General features: G+C 47.5%; 1 protein-coding gene across 12 annotated transcripts in view; it reads left to right on the top strand.

Moving 5' to 3' along the window:
• MICAL2 (microtubule associated monooxygenase, calponin and LIM domain containing 2) overlaps window positions 1-17,642 on the top strand; it is a gene marked incomplete at its 3' end in the record, with an annotated part of 112,475 nt that overhangs the window by 70,111 nt on the left and 24,722 nt on the right. For 4 of the 12 annotated variants that reach the window (XM_084208467.1, XM_084208468.1, XM_084208466.1 and 1 more), the window contains one exon: window positions 326-4,671. In XM_084208467.1, the coding sequence (XP_084064593.1) occupies window positions 326-712 (387 nt within the window). Of the gene's footprint in view, window positions 1-325; window positions 4,672-16,398; window positions 16,592-17,642 lie in introns of those variants that run through there. The other 8 variants (XR_014616273.1, XR_014616274.1, XR_014616275.1 and 5 more) reach the window with 8 other exon arrangements.

Raw genomic sequence — 17,642 nt, 5'->3', positions numbered from 1 at the left:
TGATTTTATTGCCAATGCAGTGTTGAGGCACCTTTACCTGTGTGTGTGTGTGTGTGGATGTTTTCTACCTCATGTGCAGTAAAATCAGTGCTAAAATACAAACCTCCTCCTTCTGTGAGTTTGGCAGATCTCAGAATAATCTGGTTCTCGAAGGAATTTAGCTTATCTGTGCAAAGTGAGGTTGAACTTAGAAGCGACTGGAAATGAAAATGTCTATAGAGGCTTGAAGACAGTAGCAGAAACTGGACTCACATACTTTAGGAGGACACTTAACATGCTTGGGAATCATACTTAACGCTTTTTATTTTTCGATGCTTTTTCTAAGGAGGCGATAGACGCATGGAAGAAAGTGGAAGCCAAAGCCACAGAGATCACCACAGAAAGCAGTTTGTCCACTGCTAGCAGTCCAGAGGACAGGTCCCCAGGTATCCTGACTTCCTTCTTAGGGGGCACGCTAAGCTGGCCCCTGCGGGTGACCAGGGATCTGCTTGACATTCCCAGCCGCCTGTCTAACTGGATGCATGGTTTCCTGCACGCTACCCACCTCCATTTCAGGGACAATGCATATAACTATACCTACCTGTACGAACTGCTGAGCCTTGGGGTGCCACTCCTCTGTGCTCTCCTAGAGGTACTCACTCACATGTACCGGGAAGCAGAGCTATCACTTGAAAACGTGCTTGAATGGGTGAAAAGATTCTGTAGGGTTTGAAGCCTTCGGTGTGTCTTGCTCAGTTGTGCCTTTCAGATTTTCAAAATTAACAGCCTGGCTATTTTCTCGAGGGGAGTTTTTGGTTTGGAGGGCTTTGTTTTTGCTCTTCGTGCAATGGGACGCATGATTTCGTTGAATGGTGGATTCCTTCTGATAGAAGCGAGGTACAATTGACATTTTCAACACAAAATGTACTGTATGTCAGAGCATGAAGGACAGTGTCCAAACACATTTCCAGAACATGGAGTCAGATGAAGGATATTTTCTAGATTATTACCCCCCCTGTTTTATTCTGTGATCAGACGATTGGAGAAGATGGTACATTTTGAAACCATTTTTCTTCCTATTCTCCCCAGCTTATTTTTTAAGTTAGACCATGAAAGAATGTGTGTTCTTTCAGGAATATGTCTGACAAATGACAGGGATTTAAAACCTGAGTATGGCACATGGCTTTTTTTTTTCTTGCTTTCATTCTTTGCTCTAGGTTATGAGATTTTTACTTGCATGAATATGTTTCAAAAAAATTGTGTACATAATTCACATTGCTCCTAGTCATGCCTTTTACATTGCTTTACCTATGATGGATACCTTTTGTTGATAGTGAGTATTATCTGTTCTACTAATTTATTTGAAGTTTTTCAATAAATTTGAAGAGCAAATGATAGTTGAGTGAAGGCTTGATTGAAATTTTAAGTCAAAGAAACTGGTAGAAAGAAGTAGACCGAACATTCCTCAAGTCAAGGCTTCCTCATTTGGTGGCTGATATGAGGCATATCAATTTATGGAGCACTCCTCTGTAACTGAAGTCACTCCTGTTGTGCCTGTGGGCAGGCACTGCTCCCAGTCTCTTTTGGAATTTTTTAAAAATGCAGGTTGAGAACAAACGTCAAAAGCCTAAAAATGTGTTCTTAGGTGATAACTTCTTACTTGGGTAATTCATTTCAACGTGTGCAGAAAGGTGAAATTCTATTATCTGGAGCAGCAGATGAGTAAATTTCTTTCAGATGTCCCTCAACCTTAATCAGAAGGTCTACCTTAATCTGTTAAACAGCAAGGACACAGTGACATCCCAATGCTCATTGCTTTCAGCCTAGTTAGCCAGAGAGGTAAGCATGCTCCCTGCCTTTCAAGTACTTATTTACATTCAGAGGTTTACCAGGAAATAGGTAAATCCAGTATGTGTAGCCTAAAATGAAAAGCATCTGTAGCATTTATTTGTAGCCAGAAGAATGTGGCATAAACAATAGGAAATACTGTTGCACTCAGTTAGTACCAAAATTGAGGATCACCTGCCAGTGGTCTCAAATGACAGTGCTGCCTGTGGGCTGGCAGGTCTTGGGGTTTGTTGTTTTGTTTTGGTTTGATTTGATTTACTATCATGTGGGAAAAGATGATTTGAATTGTTTTGCCTCTTAGGTATGAAAAGGAAATGTGTCTGCTGTTTAAAATAAATGACAAACTGGATCTTTCTTCTAGATAGTTTGACTTTCTTTGAACTATGAGAATGAGCTTTTCACATTTCAGAGTGGTTATGTATTTTGAGGAAAAAATTGTTATTTTTTTGCACAGAACTTGAAAAAGTGCTTGAAGAAAATTGTTAGATATAAGGTAGCATTCCTTTGACAAAAATTGCCTTTAATGCTCAAACATGTATTCAGCCAAACTTTGCTACAACATTGAGTGGACACAGCAATAATTACAGTTACATGGTGGCCATCTGTATATATGTAATGTGTCTGTACCTTTCTTACAGCATTTAAAAAACCCGACTTGGAAACACTGCACTATTTTTAATTATTTTCTAATGATAGTTACTGTTTCACCCTAAAAAGGAGGCAGTCTGCAGTGTGGTTATTCCTGTGACACAGCAAACTGCTGGGTGGTCGAGTTTCCAAATTTGGGCTGCCATCAATTTTGGTTTCAGTTTGTCATTAGAAGAGTCTTTAGGAACACTTCTTCCTAAAGTTTTCTCCTGCTGTTTACTACAGCAGAGAGAGCATAATGGTAAACGTAGAGAAAATGGTGATGTAGTTAGAAGCTTGGAAATCTCTGGCCAATGAACTTAAACCAAATGAATCTTACTAGTAGAAAGTGGAAGAACAACATTAAAAAAAATTAAATATGGTATTGATTTTATATAGATTTATATAATGGGGCATAAATGCCTACATTTCCACGACAGAATTCAGGAACTTGTGTAATGAAAATTTTTTCTTGAGGAATCTTAATTACCATGCATATTCCACTGGGATTTTGCAGGTGATTCTGTTGGGAGGGTTATTTTATTGGTATCACTCCAATTGGTTGATTTTTTGACTTCTTCATCTTACTGTTCTGCTAGTAATACTCATACCTGCTTGTCCTCATTGATAATTGAATGAAAAAAGGCAGTTCCATTTTGGCCAGTTATTCTTTGTACCGATGTAATCTTCTGATGCTTTCCTGCATAACCAAGTGAAGTTCTGTGTTTTCTTCCCTGCTGTCTTCTCTGCCAATCTCCCTCATTGCTTTTAGTCCAATTCAACATTCCGGTGCTGCACCCGCTCACTGGCTGAAGCCTTTCTGCTCTCAGGTGATTTTTTTTCCAGTTCCAAAATTACATGACTAACCCTGTTGTTTGAAAGCATTTCATTGTGTGTTCTGTTTTGTTTTTTTTTTTTTTTTTTAACTGTTGGAGCAATCTGTGTGTCTGGTATATTAATGGAGCTTTGGCATGATTATTTAACCTGTTGCTGAGTTCACAGTTCTAGAAAAAGTAATGTTTTTCTCTCTGTGTCTGTGCATGTGCGCTTCCCTGTGCCTTTAAGGTAAGTTAGGCAGGTAAAGGGTTTCTTGAAAGAGCTTGTTAAAGCCTTATTTCTTTCAAAGAACTGAAGGAAAGATCTAAAATTAGGTCAGGGTGTGAGTGCCCAGTTGATTCTCCAGGTTAGCGTGAGCACCTCTTTTCATCGAGCTCACACACCCAATGAGCCAGCAGTGTCTGAGCACTTCCCTGCTTTCCTATGGGAAAGTGTGGTCTAAAAGGTTCTGTAGGCAAAGCAGCCTAAGCTCTGCAAGTTCTGGGCCTAAAAGTGCATGTGGCTCTCAGGCTGAACTATCAATGTGCCAGAGTGCTTTGGTTTGGGTGGCTTTGTTGCCTGGCCTTGCTTGGCACTCTGATGAGACATTGGCACCCCTCTCCATGACCAACTCCCACCATTATTTTGTATGTATTTTTTACATAAGGTCCAGTTTGTATAATCACTAGGTGACAGTCTAGAAGGAGAAATGAACCCCAGCAAGAACCAAGGGCTCAGGCTGGCCAGCAGGTACACTGAGGGTCTGGCTGATAACCCAGCTGTCCCTGCTGAGGACCCCTCTCCAAGGGAAGGGCCTTTGGGAATTGGTCTTAGGAGCAGTTTTAGGAGGGGCCAAACATCCTCTGCCACCTGTTCCATTTCACACACCTCAGCCAGGAATGTGGTGGGCAGCAGGGCCAGAGCCCTGATCTTGCTGGTCTGTACATTTGCACGACTCAGCCACTTGTATTTATTTGTGTGGGTATCCTAAAATGACTTGATGGCTCTGAAAGTCCCCAAGCCGTGCCCACACAGAATCTCTCAGTGTTTCAAACGTCATTTCCTGCACAAATGGCTGGGATGTGACTCCCAGTGTATTTCAGGGCTGCAGTGTGTTGTTACAAAGCTCAGCATGCTTTAATATGAAGGTCATGACATAAAGGTCTGCCATTTCAAACCACTTCCTATTGCTGTGTTTTTTACTCTCTGTTGCAGAGTCTTCCTTGCTCTTCCTGCCCAGTGAGGATTCTGTCCTTCTCCTCCTAAATCTTCTGTCTTCATTTTACTTTATAATCTTAACTGAATATTTTTATTAAATAGTTTTTAACTCTGTATTTAAATTTTCACATGGAAATTCTGTATTTTGCACATGGTGAAAATTGTTTTAGCTTTATTTATGATATCTGCTGTAAACAAAAATAAATGTAGTTCTTTATAAGTCTCCTTGTTTCATCTCTTCCTTTTATAAAGATTTCCTGGGTACAGAGACCTAGTAGTGACCTCCCGCTGGTTTTGCCCCTTCCTCTTGTGGTGGATGCTGTGGTGTTACCCTGCTTGGGGCCCGAGCCCCAGAGTTTCCCTGTGGTGGTGCCATTGCATGTGTGTCCCTTGTGATGCACATCAAGGTCCCTGAGCAGTTGGCCAGGGTGACTGGTGCTGGGATTTACCCTTCCTGGGGATGAGGAGCTGGTCTTGGTGGGCGTGGGGCACACACAAACAGCACTGTCCTCCTCTCTTTGCCCTCTGCTACCTTTCCTTACAGGGTTATTTTGCATATTAACATATGTCATAAAGGTAACAAGTTAATGTCTTTGGATTTTTTTGTTGTGTTCAGGAAAAGCAGGTAATGACCCAGGATAAATCTTTACCTTTGCTACTTGCTCTGGAGTGCTCTTCCCAGTACCTGCTGGATCCCTGGAAGCTGAAGCTGGTGGTGACCCATTGCTGTTAACAGTTTCCTTGCTTTATTTAGTTACTTTTTAAAAATTTTATTTTAATTTTTGTATTTTAAGCTGGTGCTGGAATTCTCTTTAAACAGCAGGTTCTCCAAAAGAGCTTTCCTAAGTCTTCCTCCCCTTCATTTTCTGTCTTTTGCTTACTCTGAAGTTCTTCAGCTATAATATCTTCCTTTGCATTTAAAGGAAAAAAAAATTCAAATCCCAGAAAGAATAGTCCCAAGAGTTTAATGGAAAGATTGTGTGGTTTTTTTTGTTTTTTTTTTTTAAATGAATTTAAACTGAACCTCACCGGGCTTGTTTGAATGACAGAAATGATTTTTTAAAATTGTTGCTAAAGACACCATCATTGCCAAAGAAGAGCAAATGTTATTGTCAATGAACTGTTCCATCTTTCCTGCCAAAGGAAATCCACCAGGCACAGTTAAAAGTTTGCTGTCCGAGGGGAAGATGGATATCCATTATGAAAACATGGGGCAACAAATACCACTGAGGACAATGCTTGGCACTTAATTGTAGCAGACAAAGCAATTGGGGTAAAACTCAATTTGCTCTCTGCACAGTTTACAGTTTTAGACCGAGGCAGTGACAGGGAAACATCAGAAGAGTCTTTTTTCCTGCAGAAGGTGATGATTTGTGTGGCACTGAAGCGTTGAGAGGCATCAGATGTTCATGCTGTTCTCATGAAGTTCCAGCCATTCCTGCTAAAATATCAGTACAATAACTTGGGACTGGGGTAACGCTAGAGCCTGGATTTGTTTCTCCCAGAGTTGCAGAAGGCCCAAGCAGTCACAGCACTGGGCAATCCTGTCAGCAGAGGGATGCACCTTGCAGGGGACACCATGCACTGGGGGACAAGGCAGGACACAGGGTAGGGATAAGAAGTAAAACAGGCAAAATGATCAGCGTGAGAGGAGGAAGTTTGTGTTGGTTCCCTCACTCTTGGTCAGAATTATGACACAATAAAGCCACACATTCCCTGTTTTGCTGCTGGTGGTGCTGCTGAAGGGAGAGCCTGGTGGGTTAAGGTCTGGGTGAATGTAACCAGCTGGTTTGGGACTCTTCCTCTTGCCGTGTGAGAGGAGGAGAGCCCCCTGTGAGCTGGAGACCTGGATCCTCCTCTTGCAGGGAACACCAGTGCCTCTTTGCCCAGTTACTGCCCTCTGAGACCTGATGGCACAGATGCTATTCCGGCAGAGGTGATGCTGGCAGGTTCAGGAACTGCTCTTTTTCCTCCTCTTCATGCTGCTTCAAATGGGTTCTGAGCTTGTCTGTTGCCACAAGGGCCATTTGGGCTGAAAATAAGTACAGAGATGTGCCTATTTTCTTTATTAAATTTCTGTTTTTGAAATGCCAGGCTAACCTTTCATCCTCAAAGCCAAGCAGCATTAAGTGCCTAGGTGTCTGTTAATGAAAATCAAACATGTCAGCATTCACTAAAGGTAACCTACCTTTATTATAATTATGCCAAGCCTTTAAAATTAAAAAGATCTTGCAGGTTTTAAACATACTTGATTTGAATAGAAGAATACAGACAAAACTTCTTGAAATTGCTCAAATTCAAACATCAGCCTTTCATTAACTCTACCAAGAAGAGTAATTTCTGTTCCTCTGAGTTTCTTCTAAATTGCTACAGCTGTTAAATGCCAATGAAAGTTGCTTCTGTGTGTCTTCCAACCTCAAGCAAAGACTGTGATCTGCATTTTTCCACAGCGTTATGGCAATTAGTTACTATAATTGGCTGTAATTCACTTCTGGCTCACTCATTCCTCACATTCCAATCAAAAAATTGAGTTTTGAAATGCACTGAGTTCTGCATTAATATTTATTTTCGAAGACATGACGTGTTTGCAGATGACTTGATTTTTTTTTTTTGCCTGAAAGATCATGTCACTGAAGATGACAGTATGTGTTAATGCCTGATGCAAGTATACATATTAGTCATGTAAATATTTCCCCAAGTCTCTTTCCTTTTCTTCACGATCTGTGCTCACATAAAAAGAAGGGAGGCTTTAATCTCATCAGGTGGTGGGCTCCAAACTTGTTTGAAATGGATGGAATTTCTGAAATGTTTTTTTGAAATGTGAAATGATGAAGTTTCCGTGTTACTATAGTATTGAATTTGCCCTTTCAGCATCTGTTATGCAGGTATTCATTCATTCATTCATATCTTTGTTTTAAGGTTTTTAGTGCTTTGAATCTGTGTCCAAAAATACTATTTTGATGGACACTGGAAACTGAAAGTGTTGTTGCTGCAGTCCAAATTCATAATTAATACATGCCTTAATATACCAGACTAACACAGATTGCTCTAATTAAATATATATTTACTCTAAAATTATAGAAGTAGTGTGCTCTCATAGCAGGTTTTGTTTGAGAATCAATTTTTCCTAAAGACACGTATTCAGTATATCTAATAGGTTTCCTCTAAGTTTCTTTTTTTTTCCTCCTTTGTTAATTTTTGTTCAGTTTGTATTGGCACATAAATGTGCACTGTCCCCTCAGATGCATTAAAAAATCATGGGAGTCTCTGGCTAGCTTTGAGAGCTCCAAATCCCATGGTTATATTTTGTGCCAGAATTCAGGAGTGTTTGTTTCCAAAGCAGGCGTTGGAGACTTGGAGGAAGTGTTCTGCTGCTGAAGAACTTGTGTGGGTGCTGGCATGGGCTCGCAGGAGAGCAGGAGGAGATGCTGTCCTGGCAGGGGACAGCAGGAGGGGGCTCATCCCCACGTCAGGGATGGAGGAGGGGGGGCAGGAAAGCCTCTGTAGGCAGTGGGGGTTGGAAGCCAGGCAGCTGATCTGGTCCTGCTGCCCAGGAAGCTCAGTGCCACCCCATGGATACTGGGAGCAGCAGTTCCCTTCACTCTTTGCTGATCTGGTCCTGCTGCCCAGGAAGCTCAGTGCCACCCCATGGATACTGGGAGCAGCAGTTCCCTTCACTCTTTGCCACGTGTTGGCCACAACAAAGCGGACATTGCTTCTGTTAGAAGTGTGATGAGGAGGAAGGGGAGATGTGGCAAGAGCTGAAATCTGTGAAATGCCCGCCACCTTTTGTAGGAATCCTTTTCCAAGGGCAAAAACCTAAAACCTACCTGGTGGTATCTCAGGTGAGATGAAAAGTCAGAGCTGGGACAGGACGTCAGTTGGGGAATGCTGCTGGAAGCCTGGTAGCCTCCTAAGGCAGATCTGTGGGATGTCTTCCTTCAGAGTTCCCAGCTCTGACACAGGCAGTGCTCCCATGCAGCCGTGTGTGTTTTGAGCTCAGGCTGCAGGATGCTCTGAGCTTGGGTTGCACTCCTGGGGGCTGCTGAGCCCCGTGTTTCAGCAGCACCAAGGTCTAACCAGGCTGGAGGTGTTTTCCCATTCCCTCTGCCAGTCCCCCGTGGGCTGTGCTTTCCTGCCCAGTGCTTTCTGCTCGGGATCTTGCCCCTGAGCTCACCGGGTTCATTTCTGCTGTGCTTGCGCAGCTCTGCTGTCGCCAAACCTCCTTCTGTCCCCAGGCTCTCCTGGGTGCTGCTGTTTTGTAAGCTGGACTCAGATTGCTCTTTTGCTTTATTGCACAGGAAGGAGTTGGGCAGCAAAGCGGGCTGGGTGTGCTACAGATCAGCTTGTGGTCTGCTGACTGAGTTTCCTAATGCTGGTTTTTGATGCCAGCTGCTGTTTGCTTTCCCCATCAGAGCTGCCCACGTTTGTGAGTAACCCCACTTCAGAGCTGCCCAGTGCTGTCGGTGCCTGAGTCAGCAGCTCCATACAAGGCCAGGCAGGGTGCCCTTGCCCTGGGGATGAGTGATGAGGTGACACGGTGCAGCAGCAGCGAGAGCCCCGGCGTTGCCAGCCGGGAGCGCAAGGTGCCAGCGAGGCTGGAGCCGGGAATGGGGGCCCTGTGCTCGGTGGGGCAGCTGCACAGCCGGGAGGGTGAGCCCTCTGCCAGCCCTGGGGGCCAGGCACCCAGGCCCCGCTGAGCAGAGCAGCACTCTGCTTTTTGGTGGTGCCTGTCAGCTGGGGACCAGGACGCCCTGTGCCAGTCCTGAGTGGCTGGGGCTGTTTGGGTGAGTCCTGTGTGCTGTTCCTGCTTCACAGCCCTCAGGGTGTGCCACCGGCGGCAAAGCATCACGTCCCCACTGCAGGCTGGCACAGCTGATTGCAGGAGGCTTCATTCTTCCTCCCTATCCCCCAAAAAAGGCCCACAAGGAATTGTTTCTTCTCTGCTTTTCCAAAGCTGTGGAGCAGGGGTGGAGCTGTCTGCCCTCAGGGCAGCTGTGGCAGAGAGGGATCATTTTTTGTTCCCTGCTGGGCATCTCCACCTGGTCAGCCCCCAGACCTCGTGTTTGGTGTGTGGGGACCCCCAGCCTGGGCATATCAGGAGTTCCTGGAGTTGTTTTCTGGACCACCCTCCCCATAAGTACTTTGTTCCTGACCACCAGTACCCTGAGTGTGCTGCAGGCCAAAGAAGAAAGGTAGATGTAATTTTAAATTTTTTTGTTTCCTGGCTCTGTTCATGCTTTTCATCTGCCTTCAGGGATGTTCTCTGGGTTCGTGTGAGTTTTCATACTCTGGCTGACTTGGTGAGGTTCACTCCCCCTTTCCTCTCATGTGGGGCTCCCATTTGGTCTCACTCACTTTGGCCAAGTAATCCCACAGGATTTGCTTAAAAATTAATTCCCCTCACATGACTTAAAACCAGCTAAAGAGGAGAAGGGAGGAGAAATGTGAACACTTCCCGCTCTTTGTGGCCCAGCAGCATCCCCTTGACGGGGAGCTGGCTGCAGCTGCCTTGGTTGGGGATTTTCAGTGGAGCATCTTTGCCCATTTTTGTCCGTGCTGGAGAGCGGCACGTGGGGAGCAGCCGCCCCTGAGGGGAGCTGATCAGAGCCAGCTGCCCTGGGCCAGCTGGTGTCCGAGCCACTTGGCACAGCCCTGCTGCTGGGAGGGAATGGCTTTTGGCAGAGCCCAGCCTTTGTGCCACCGTGGGCAGCACGTGCCCTGCCTGCGGCGGGAGGAAGCGGCTGACCCGGTCCGGCTGCCCCAGCAGGAGCTCGGCTCTGCCCAAGGCTGGCAGGTTCCCAGGGCCGTGTCGCCTCCGTGCCAGGTCACAGCTGTGTCATCTGCCTTGGCAGATGAGTCAGGAGCAGCAGCCAGGCCGGAGTCAGGCTGCCTTGTGGGGCAGCACAAACAGCATCTCCTGCTCCCGCCTGCTGCCAGCCCTGGCACTGGGCTGGGGGCACTGGGATGCCGCAGTGATCAAGGAATCACACACATGGGAAGCAGAGGAGCTGTCCTGGGTGGGTAGAGCTGAGCCCCTTTGCAAAGGGCTGCTCTTTTGGCACGGCTGCTGCTGGGCATGTTTCTGGAGGGGACCCATGCCAGGCACTCCCGGGGTGTTTTCATCAGCTCAGCAAAGCCCGGTGTAATCTCACCTCTGAGCGCGGTGCCACTGCCAGCTCTCAGGCTGTCAGAATGTCCATGTAGTCGTGTCTGCAACAGGCAGCACAATACTGACAACACAGGTCTCTCCACTGCTGGGCTGCACTGCCAGCTTTGCCCTTGTACCCAAGGGAGAAAGGCAACCCAAAGCATTAGCAAAACCTTTTGAGAGCCCAGAGTCCCCGATCCCACATCCCAGGAGAGTTCTCCATTCTTGTTTCTGGACCTTGGGGTGACTTTGGCTCTCCAAATGGGTTGATCCAAGGCATAATTTCGGAAGAATTTCCATTAGGAAGGGCAACAGTTGTGGGGACATCAGGTTTCATTGCCGTGTTCCTGCCTTGAGCCTCTGCAGGACATGATGCTGTCTGAAGCCCCTGTTAGATGCTGAAATGCATCCAGACTGAGGCTGGCATTACCAAAAGCTATTTGAAAAAAGAAAAAAGGTAAAAATGCTTTTTTGGGTGATGATGGATTATCACTCTGTAAGCAATGTGAATTTCACAAGCTTGTCATTGGGAGAATCAGGGCTGCACTGAACTTTGAGCGAGCAGAAGAGCCGTGCTGAATTTGCCTGATGAATTTTGGTTAGCAAGACAATGCCTTGAGCCTGTGAGCTTCCTGAAGGGCTCAGCCAGGGAAAGCATCTCCAGAGAGATGGAGAGAAAGGTCTTTTATAATGTCTTTATCCCTCACTGCTGCATCTCTGACTAATTCGAGGCCTGGTGCAGACATTTCTGTCTCAAATGCAAAGGTGAGCTGGCACAACATTGAATTGAAACACTTGGAGTGACACTTAATGGAGAGAAAAACTATGATCTAAAGGAAAGGGGGTTGTATCTGTATCTGTCCTTGGGGTCTGCAGGGGCTCTTTGGCCAAGCCCATGGCTTGGAGTGAGTTTTGACCAGCACTGACCTCTGGGTGAGAGCCAGCCCAGGTACAAGCCCTGCAAGCTGAAGCCTTAGGAATACTGCTCAGTTACCAGGGGCTTAGCTAAATCCTTGCCCCGTAAGGAAAACAGTTGTTTCTCTGCCCATGTGAGGAGGGTGAGGTGAGTTTTGAAATGCAGACAAAGGAGAAATTGTTTTTATCCACATTTTTCATCGTGTTTGAGTGGGAAGGCCAGATGAATATGTGATTGTTCTGTTCAAATCACTGGCTGTGTTGCTGCTCTTAAGTAGCTGAAGGCAGCTAAGCTTCACTGCTTGCATAAAAAAAAATTAAAACCCCAACCACCAAACAAGCAAACAAACAAAAAAAAACCCACAAACTCTAAAGCCACGTTCTTTGCTCTAAATGCAAGTCAGGGGCAGGGTTATGGATGAGACTGGTCATCATATGTGGGTGACAGCAGAGTAAGGAGGACGTTAATAAGAGCTGAAGGAATGGAGAACATAAATTCCTTTAATCCTGTCAGCAAGCTGGAGCTGTGTCCACGCAGACCCCGAGCTGTGCTGGCTGCAGGACCTGCAGCTCCTGGCCAAGCAGAGCCAAGGCTGCCCCAGAGCACAGGCAGGGTTTGGGGTGAGCACACGGGCTGGCTCGGGGAGCTGCAGCGTGCAGGAAGGGCACAGCGCTGGCACCTTCCCACCGTGCCTGTCCTGCTCCTCCAGCCTGTCAAAAAGGAATCAGGCAGTTTGATTCACCAGGAGAATTTGTTCCAGAATTCAAATACTCGTAAAAAGGCCATGAGCAAAGATCAGATTGGCTGACCCGGGCTAACAGCGTGAGACAGGGGGGCACTGCGGCCCCTCTCCTCTGTGCATCACCAAGAGACAGCTCTCACAAAGTCTTTTTGAACATTTCCAAGCTCTGAGGATTGCTGGGAAGGGTTTCTTGCTTTCTTATAGAAGAAAGCATATATAAAAGAAAGATATATTTCTTTTAGCATATTCATGTAGCTTTTCCTTCTCTTGCTGAGAGTTTCCCGAAACTGTTAGAGGAAAATCTCCTGCAATATACATTCTAGGAGACACAGATTTGTCTTATCTATGATGCATATCAAATGCATATTGCTGGGGTTTGGCCAGACAACAATCCTCTGCAATCAGCAGTTCTGGAGACGAATATTCAGGCTGGGATTTTGGTGCATATCACTATAATCTCATCAGAGGGAATTTCCTGGAGCCCTCCTTTGGTATGCCAGCATTTCCATCGGGTGAGAGTACTGTGGCCTCGGCACGAATTTATGCGTATTATTAGTATTATGAGCTCCATTCCCTGGGTCAGCTGAGTGTTTAGGGCAAGGATGAGCAGGGCTCCAGCCCACAGGGTGCAGTGGAGCAGGCGAGTTCCCTGCTGGACGCCTTCAGCTGAGGCACAGGGAGTAGGACGTGTGGAAATGAAGTAAGCACGGTGGAAATGAAGTAAGAGCTTAGGCAAATGCTGTTTTTAGGGACTGTTTCCTGAGCACTGGGGCTTCCTCTCACGAGGCCCCTGCTGCCACGGAGAGGTCGGTGGCACGGCACCCCTCTGCAGGGGCAGGAAACGGGGCTGTGCCTTTTCCACCCTGCACCGGCAAACCTCTGCAGCTTTTGCCTGATAAGGTTCCTCTGACTCAGTCCCTTGGCTTCCAGTCGAAAATCTCCTGTCCTGGGCAGGAAATGATTAGGCTGCTGGAGCATCTCTCTCGTGGGGACAGGCTGAGAGATTTGGGCCTTGGTAACAGATGACTGGGAGGGGATTTAATCAAAGTCCACCAGTATCTGAAAAGAGGGCAGAGCCAGGCTCTGCTCAGTGGTGCTGAGCACCAGGACAAGAGGCAGTAGACAGAAATCGGTGCCCAGGAGGTTCCACCTGCACATGAGGGAGAACTTTACTGTGCAATGGCTGTGCAGGTTGCCCAGAGAGGGTGTGGAGTGTCCCTCACTGGAGATGCTCAGGAGCCAGGCACAGACTTAGGGAAGGACTCAAGCAGCAGCAGCCTCAAGTCCTTCACTAGCATTCTGAGGTCCTGGCAGTCTCAACCCGCACTAAGATGGAATCAGGGCACTGAGGTTTACAGCCTGGTTTCCACCCTGAAGTCAGAATTCCAGAAAATCAGGGTCCTCCTGCTCAGCCTTGCTGTGCTGACATCTTGCTGAGGACCTTGGTGGTGCTGCAAGGATTCAGGGAGAGCTGTGAGGCTGGAACTTGCTGAATGACCTGCTTCTAATTTAGCCTAACATCTGTCCAGGAGCATAAATGTGTGCCTCATCTTTGTGTAAGTACTCAGCCTCTGGGCTGATTCGGCAGAAATTAGTTCACATAGCCCTTCTTCTCCAACAGTGCAAAATCAGACCTGCAAAGAAGTCCCAGATTTCTTTTTGGAAGCTTTGTTTGTGTCAGGAGGTAACTTCTGCCTTTGGACCCTCCTCAAATGTGTGCCAGTGGTGGTGGTGGCTGGCTGGGTGTGCCTGCACTGCTGTGGGGAACAGGGAATCACTGCCAGGGGGGATCCAGGGGGGATCCAGGTCTGGGGAGCTCTGGGCTATTGTCTGGGCTGGCCACACTGTCCCCCACGGGGCTGGCACCAGGCTGGCAGCAGCACATCCCTGCACATCCCTGCACATCCCTGCACATCCCTGCACATCCCTGCACATCCCTGCACATCCCTGCACATCCCTGCACATCCCTGCACATCCCTGCACATCCCTGCACATCCCTGCACATCCCTGCTGCCTGACCCCGCTGCTCTCCTCAGGGACTGGAAACTCTCCTGCTTTGTCCCCAGAGCCTACAAAAACCCCCAGGGATGTGGGACATCTGGGACATCTCTGCTTGCTGTCTGAGCCTCTTGTCCAAGGTGCAGCCCTGTGATGAGGGACAGAGGTCCTGACATGGAACTTTCCAGAGCTGTGTCCATGTGGGTGTCCCATGGACTGAAACACCAAGGTGGTCCAGTCTCTGCCTTGATGGAGCTGAGTGCAACATAATTTATTCAATTTATATGTCTCACTGCAAACACTGATAAATTATGTTAGTAAGGAGTGGGTTTGCTTTCAAATCCTAGAGTGGTTTGAGTGGGAAGGGGTCTGCAGTGGATTGCCATGGGCAGGGGTGCTGGGCTTGAACCTGCTTGGTATCACTGTGGATGTAAACTTAACTTGCTCAGAAAGGACCTTGCTGTTTTAACAGCCTTCTATGGGGGGTCAGCTCCTGGGTGCAGACTTCAGGAAGGGAGGAGATTGTGATGCCAGAAAGAAATTTACCAAAAAAAACCACAAAAAAAGCAAAACAAAACAGGAAGAATGCAATAGAAAAAAAGCTGGCACAGAAATTTACCTCTTCAGAGAGGTAATGGTGCCATCCATCACTGTGTCCTGGATGGCACCCTGAGGTCCTTCACCAGCTCTGACTGTCACATCTCCCTGATGGCTGGAAACTGGATGTGCAGAGAGCTATTGCAGAGGGACGCGTTGACTGGAAATGTGTTCACGTTAGAAATCACTGTAGGTTGTCTGTCTGTCTGCCTGCCTGTGGGTTTTGATGGTCTCCAGCTGTGTGTCTGTTAGTCATAAACGTGTTTTGTCCTCTTTCCTGGTAGCGTGGCAGGGAAAGCCTGGTGAGTGGGGTGGGAAGGAACACACTGAGTGTGCCAGCCCATGGCAAAACTGACTTTCTTTAGCAGCAGCCACTTGAAGTGACCTTGGGCAGTGTTTATTGCCAGCATGGGCACAGAATGTATAGGAAGAGCTGGCAAAATATTATTTGCGTTTGCTTCCTCTGATTTTCATGTGAAATGCACTGTCTTTTAAGGAGGAAGTTGAGTTGAAGGATTTGGAGTTTACAAATTGGCTCGAAACACTGAATTTTACTTAGCTGCTTGCTGGAACCCACGGCATCCTTGGGTGGGTGGCCTGGTTGGGCCAAACCAGAAGTCAGACATAAAAATCAGAGAGGTACGAATTTCTTCCCATCTCCCAGAGGAAATGAAACCTCAGCAGTCAAGAAACACGTGGCTGCTGTGGTGCTACGGAGCTGGATGCAGGGCCTGAGCACGTTCAAGCTAAAACCTCCTGCAAAGAGAAGGATGGGGTGAGGGCACTCCTGCAGTAAATGGAGGTGCTGCAAGTTAAACAGGAGTGTAATTGATGTCAACCAGACAGATTGTCCCAGTAGATCAGAAAATAAGCCATGTCCCAAGCTTGATATTTCCCCCCTCAGGGAGAAAAGCCTCAGGGAAAAATGAAAACAATAATTATCTCACTTGCTCCTCCTGTGTTTTGCTCATGTGGAATGTGTTTGGAGGTTGTTCCATTGCATTCTGCTGTGAGTTGTTTTCACTCATTGGCCAATCAGAGACAAACTGTATCAGGGCTCTGGAAAGAGTCACGAGTTTTCATTATCTTTTTAGCCTTCTGTCTGTGTCCTTTCTGTATTCTTTAGTATAGTTTAGTATAGTATTCTTTACTATAATATAGTATCATAAAATAATAAATTAGCCTTCTGAGCACATGGAGTCAGATCCATCATTTCTCCCTGCCACGGAGCACCCTGCAAGTACAATAAGGACCTGCAGCTGCAGAAGCTGGGGCTGCTCCTGAAGGTCCCTTCTCTCTGGAGCCAAGCTGAGGAGCCCTGGCAGGGCTGTACTGGGCTGGAGGGGTGTTTCTGCCATTCAGTGCACACACCTTGCCCGTGCCTTTGGGGACAGCGCAGGACCCCGGGCAGAAACCAGCAGCCAAGGACCACTGGAGGGCAGGGACGAGGTGCCCCATGGCCTCCCTCCTGCCCTAACAGCCTGCTGTCACCTTTGTGCCTTCCAGGCTGCTGCCTGCCCGTGTCTGATGAGCCCACCTCTCCCAAGAAGGCGAGGAGCATCCCTGAGGAGCAGGAGCTGGAGCGCTGGTTGTGCCCTCCTTCCCCCGAGTGGGCCATCGTGAGGGTCATCCCCGAGGAGGAGATGGCTGAGCACAACCTCCTGGCAGTTCGGGTCATGGTCACCAGTGATGCTAGCAGGTACCTCCAGACACACCTAAACCTCTGAGAGCAGTGTGCTTTCCTCTGGGAAATGCTAAAGAAAATCATAACAAAAGGCAGGACTGGATGTGTGTACAAGTAAGGAGAGTGGGCGAAGAGGACCAAACAAAAACCCCCCACAAAAGCTCAGACTAACAGTTGTTCTTAACCACAGCCCTAAATCCCCAGGAGGCACATGAATCACTTTGCAGGAAATGCTCAGACATTCCCATCCCACACAGGGGCCTGAATCAGCGGGATGAGCATTGCTGCGATCCGTTTGGGTTCAGCTCTTGGAGTGGGCAGTTTTTGTCCCAGGGGGATTTGGGCCATGGGTGTGTTATGGCAAAAGGTGCATCCTGTGACGTGGCCACCTCCCACCTCGGGCCCCATCCTGCAGCTCCACACCCTCCTGGGTTTTGAGAGCCTGCCCATCCCTAAGAAACCTGAAATCTGATGAACTCTGGGGAGCTGTCACTTCTACAAACTCATGAGAATATATTTGCTTTTGGGCAGGGCTCTGTGGCAGTTTGTTCCGTCTGAAGATTAGATTGGTGTCCCCTGAGTAAAGCACTTCTCCTTACTGAGAACTAAACAGTAAGAGGGGAGGTGAAACACAAAAAGGAAAAAAGGCAAACCCAAGAGACCAGCTGTTACAAACACTGCTGCTCTGCTGGGAAGCTCATTCAGATTCCTGACACCCTCTAGCCACCCGCTTGTGGTGCTGTGTGCAGCTTTTGGAGAGCAGCCTGGCTCTGAGAAATGCAACTTTCTGCTGTTCCCTGGGGTGGCTGTAACTGGGGTTGTGCCCTGTGAGTGCTCCTGCAGGGAAGGATGAACCTGTCCGTGAGGAAATGGGGAACACAGGGTTTCCAGGAGTTTGACAGCTCCTGTGCAGAGCTTGTGCTGGCATCCCCTGCTGACACCCTGCAGCTCCTGTGTCCAGCAGGACAGTCCCTGCCTGGAAGGGGGGACAGAAGACACAGCAAGTGACAAAGGGCACTGCTGAGCTGGCTGCAGGGATCTTGGTGGCACTGGGAGAAGGACCAGT

The sequence above is a fragment of the Fringilla coelebs genome, assembly GCF_963513975.1.
Source record: "Fringilla coelebs genome assembly, chromosome: 6".
NCBI classification, from domain to species: domain Eukaryota; kingdom Metazoa; phylum Chordata; class Aves; order Passeriformes; family Fringillidae; genus Fringilla; species Fringilla coelebs.
Note: the sequence above shows the minus strand (reverse complement) of the source record. Positions and strands in the feature narration are given on the sequence as shown.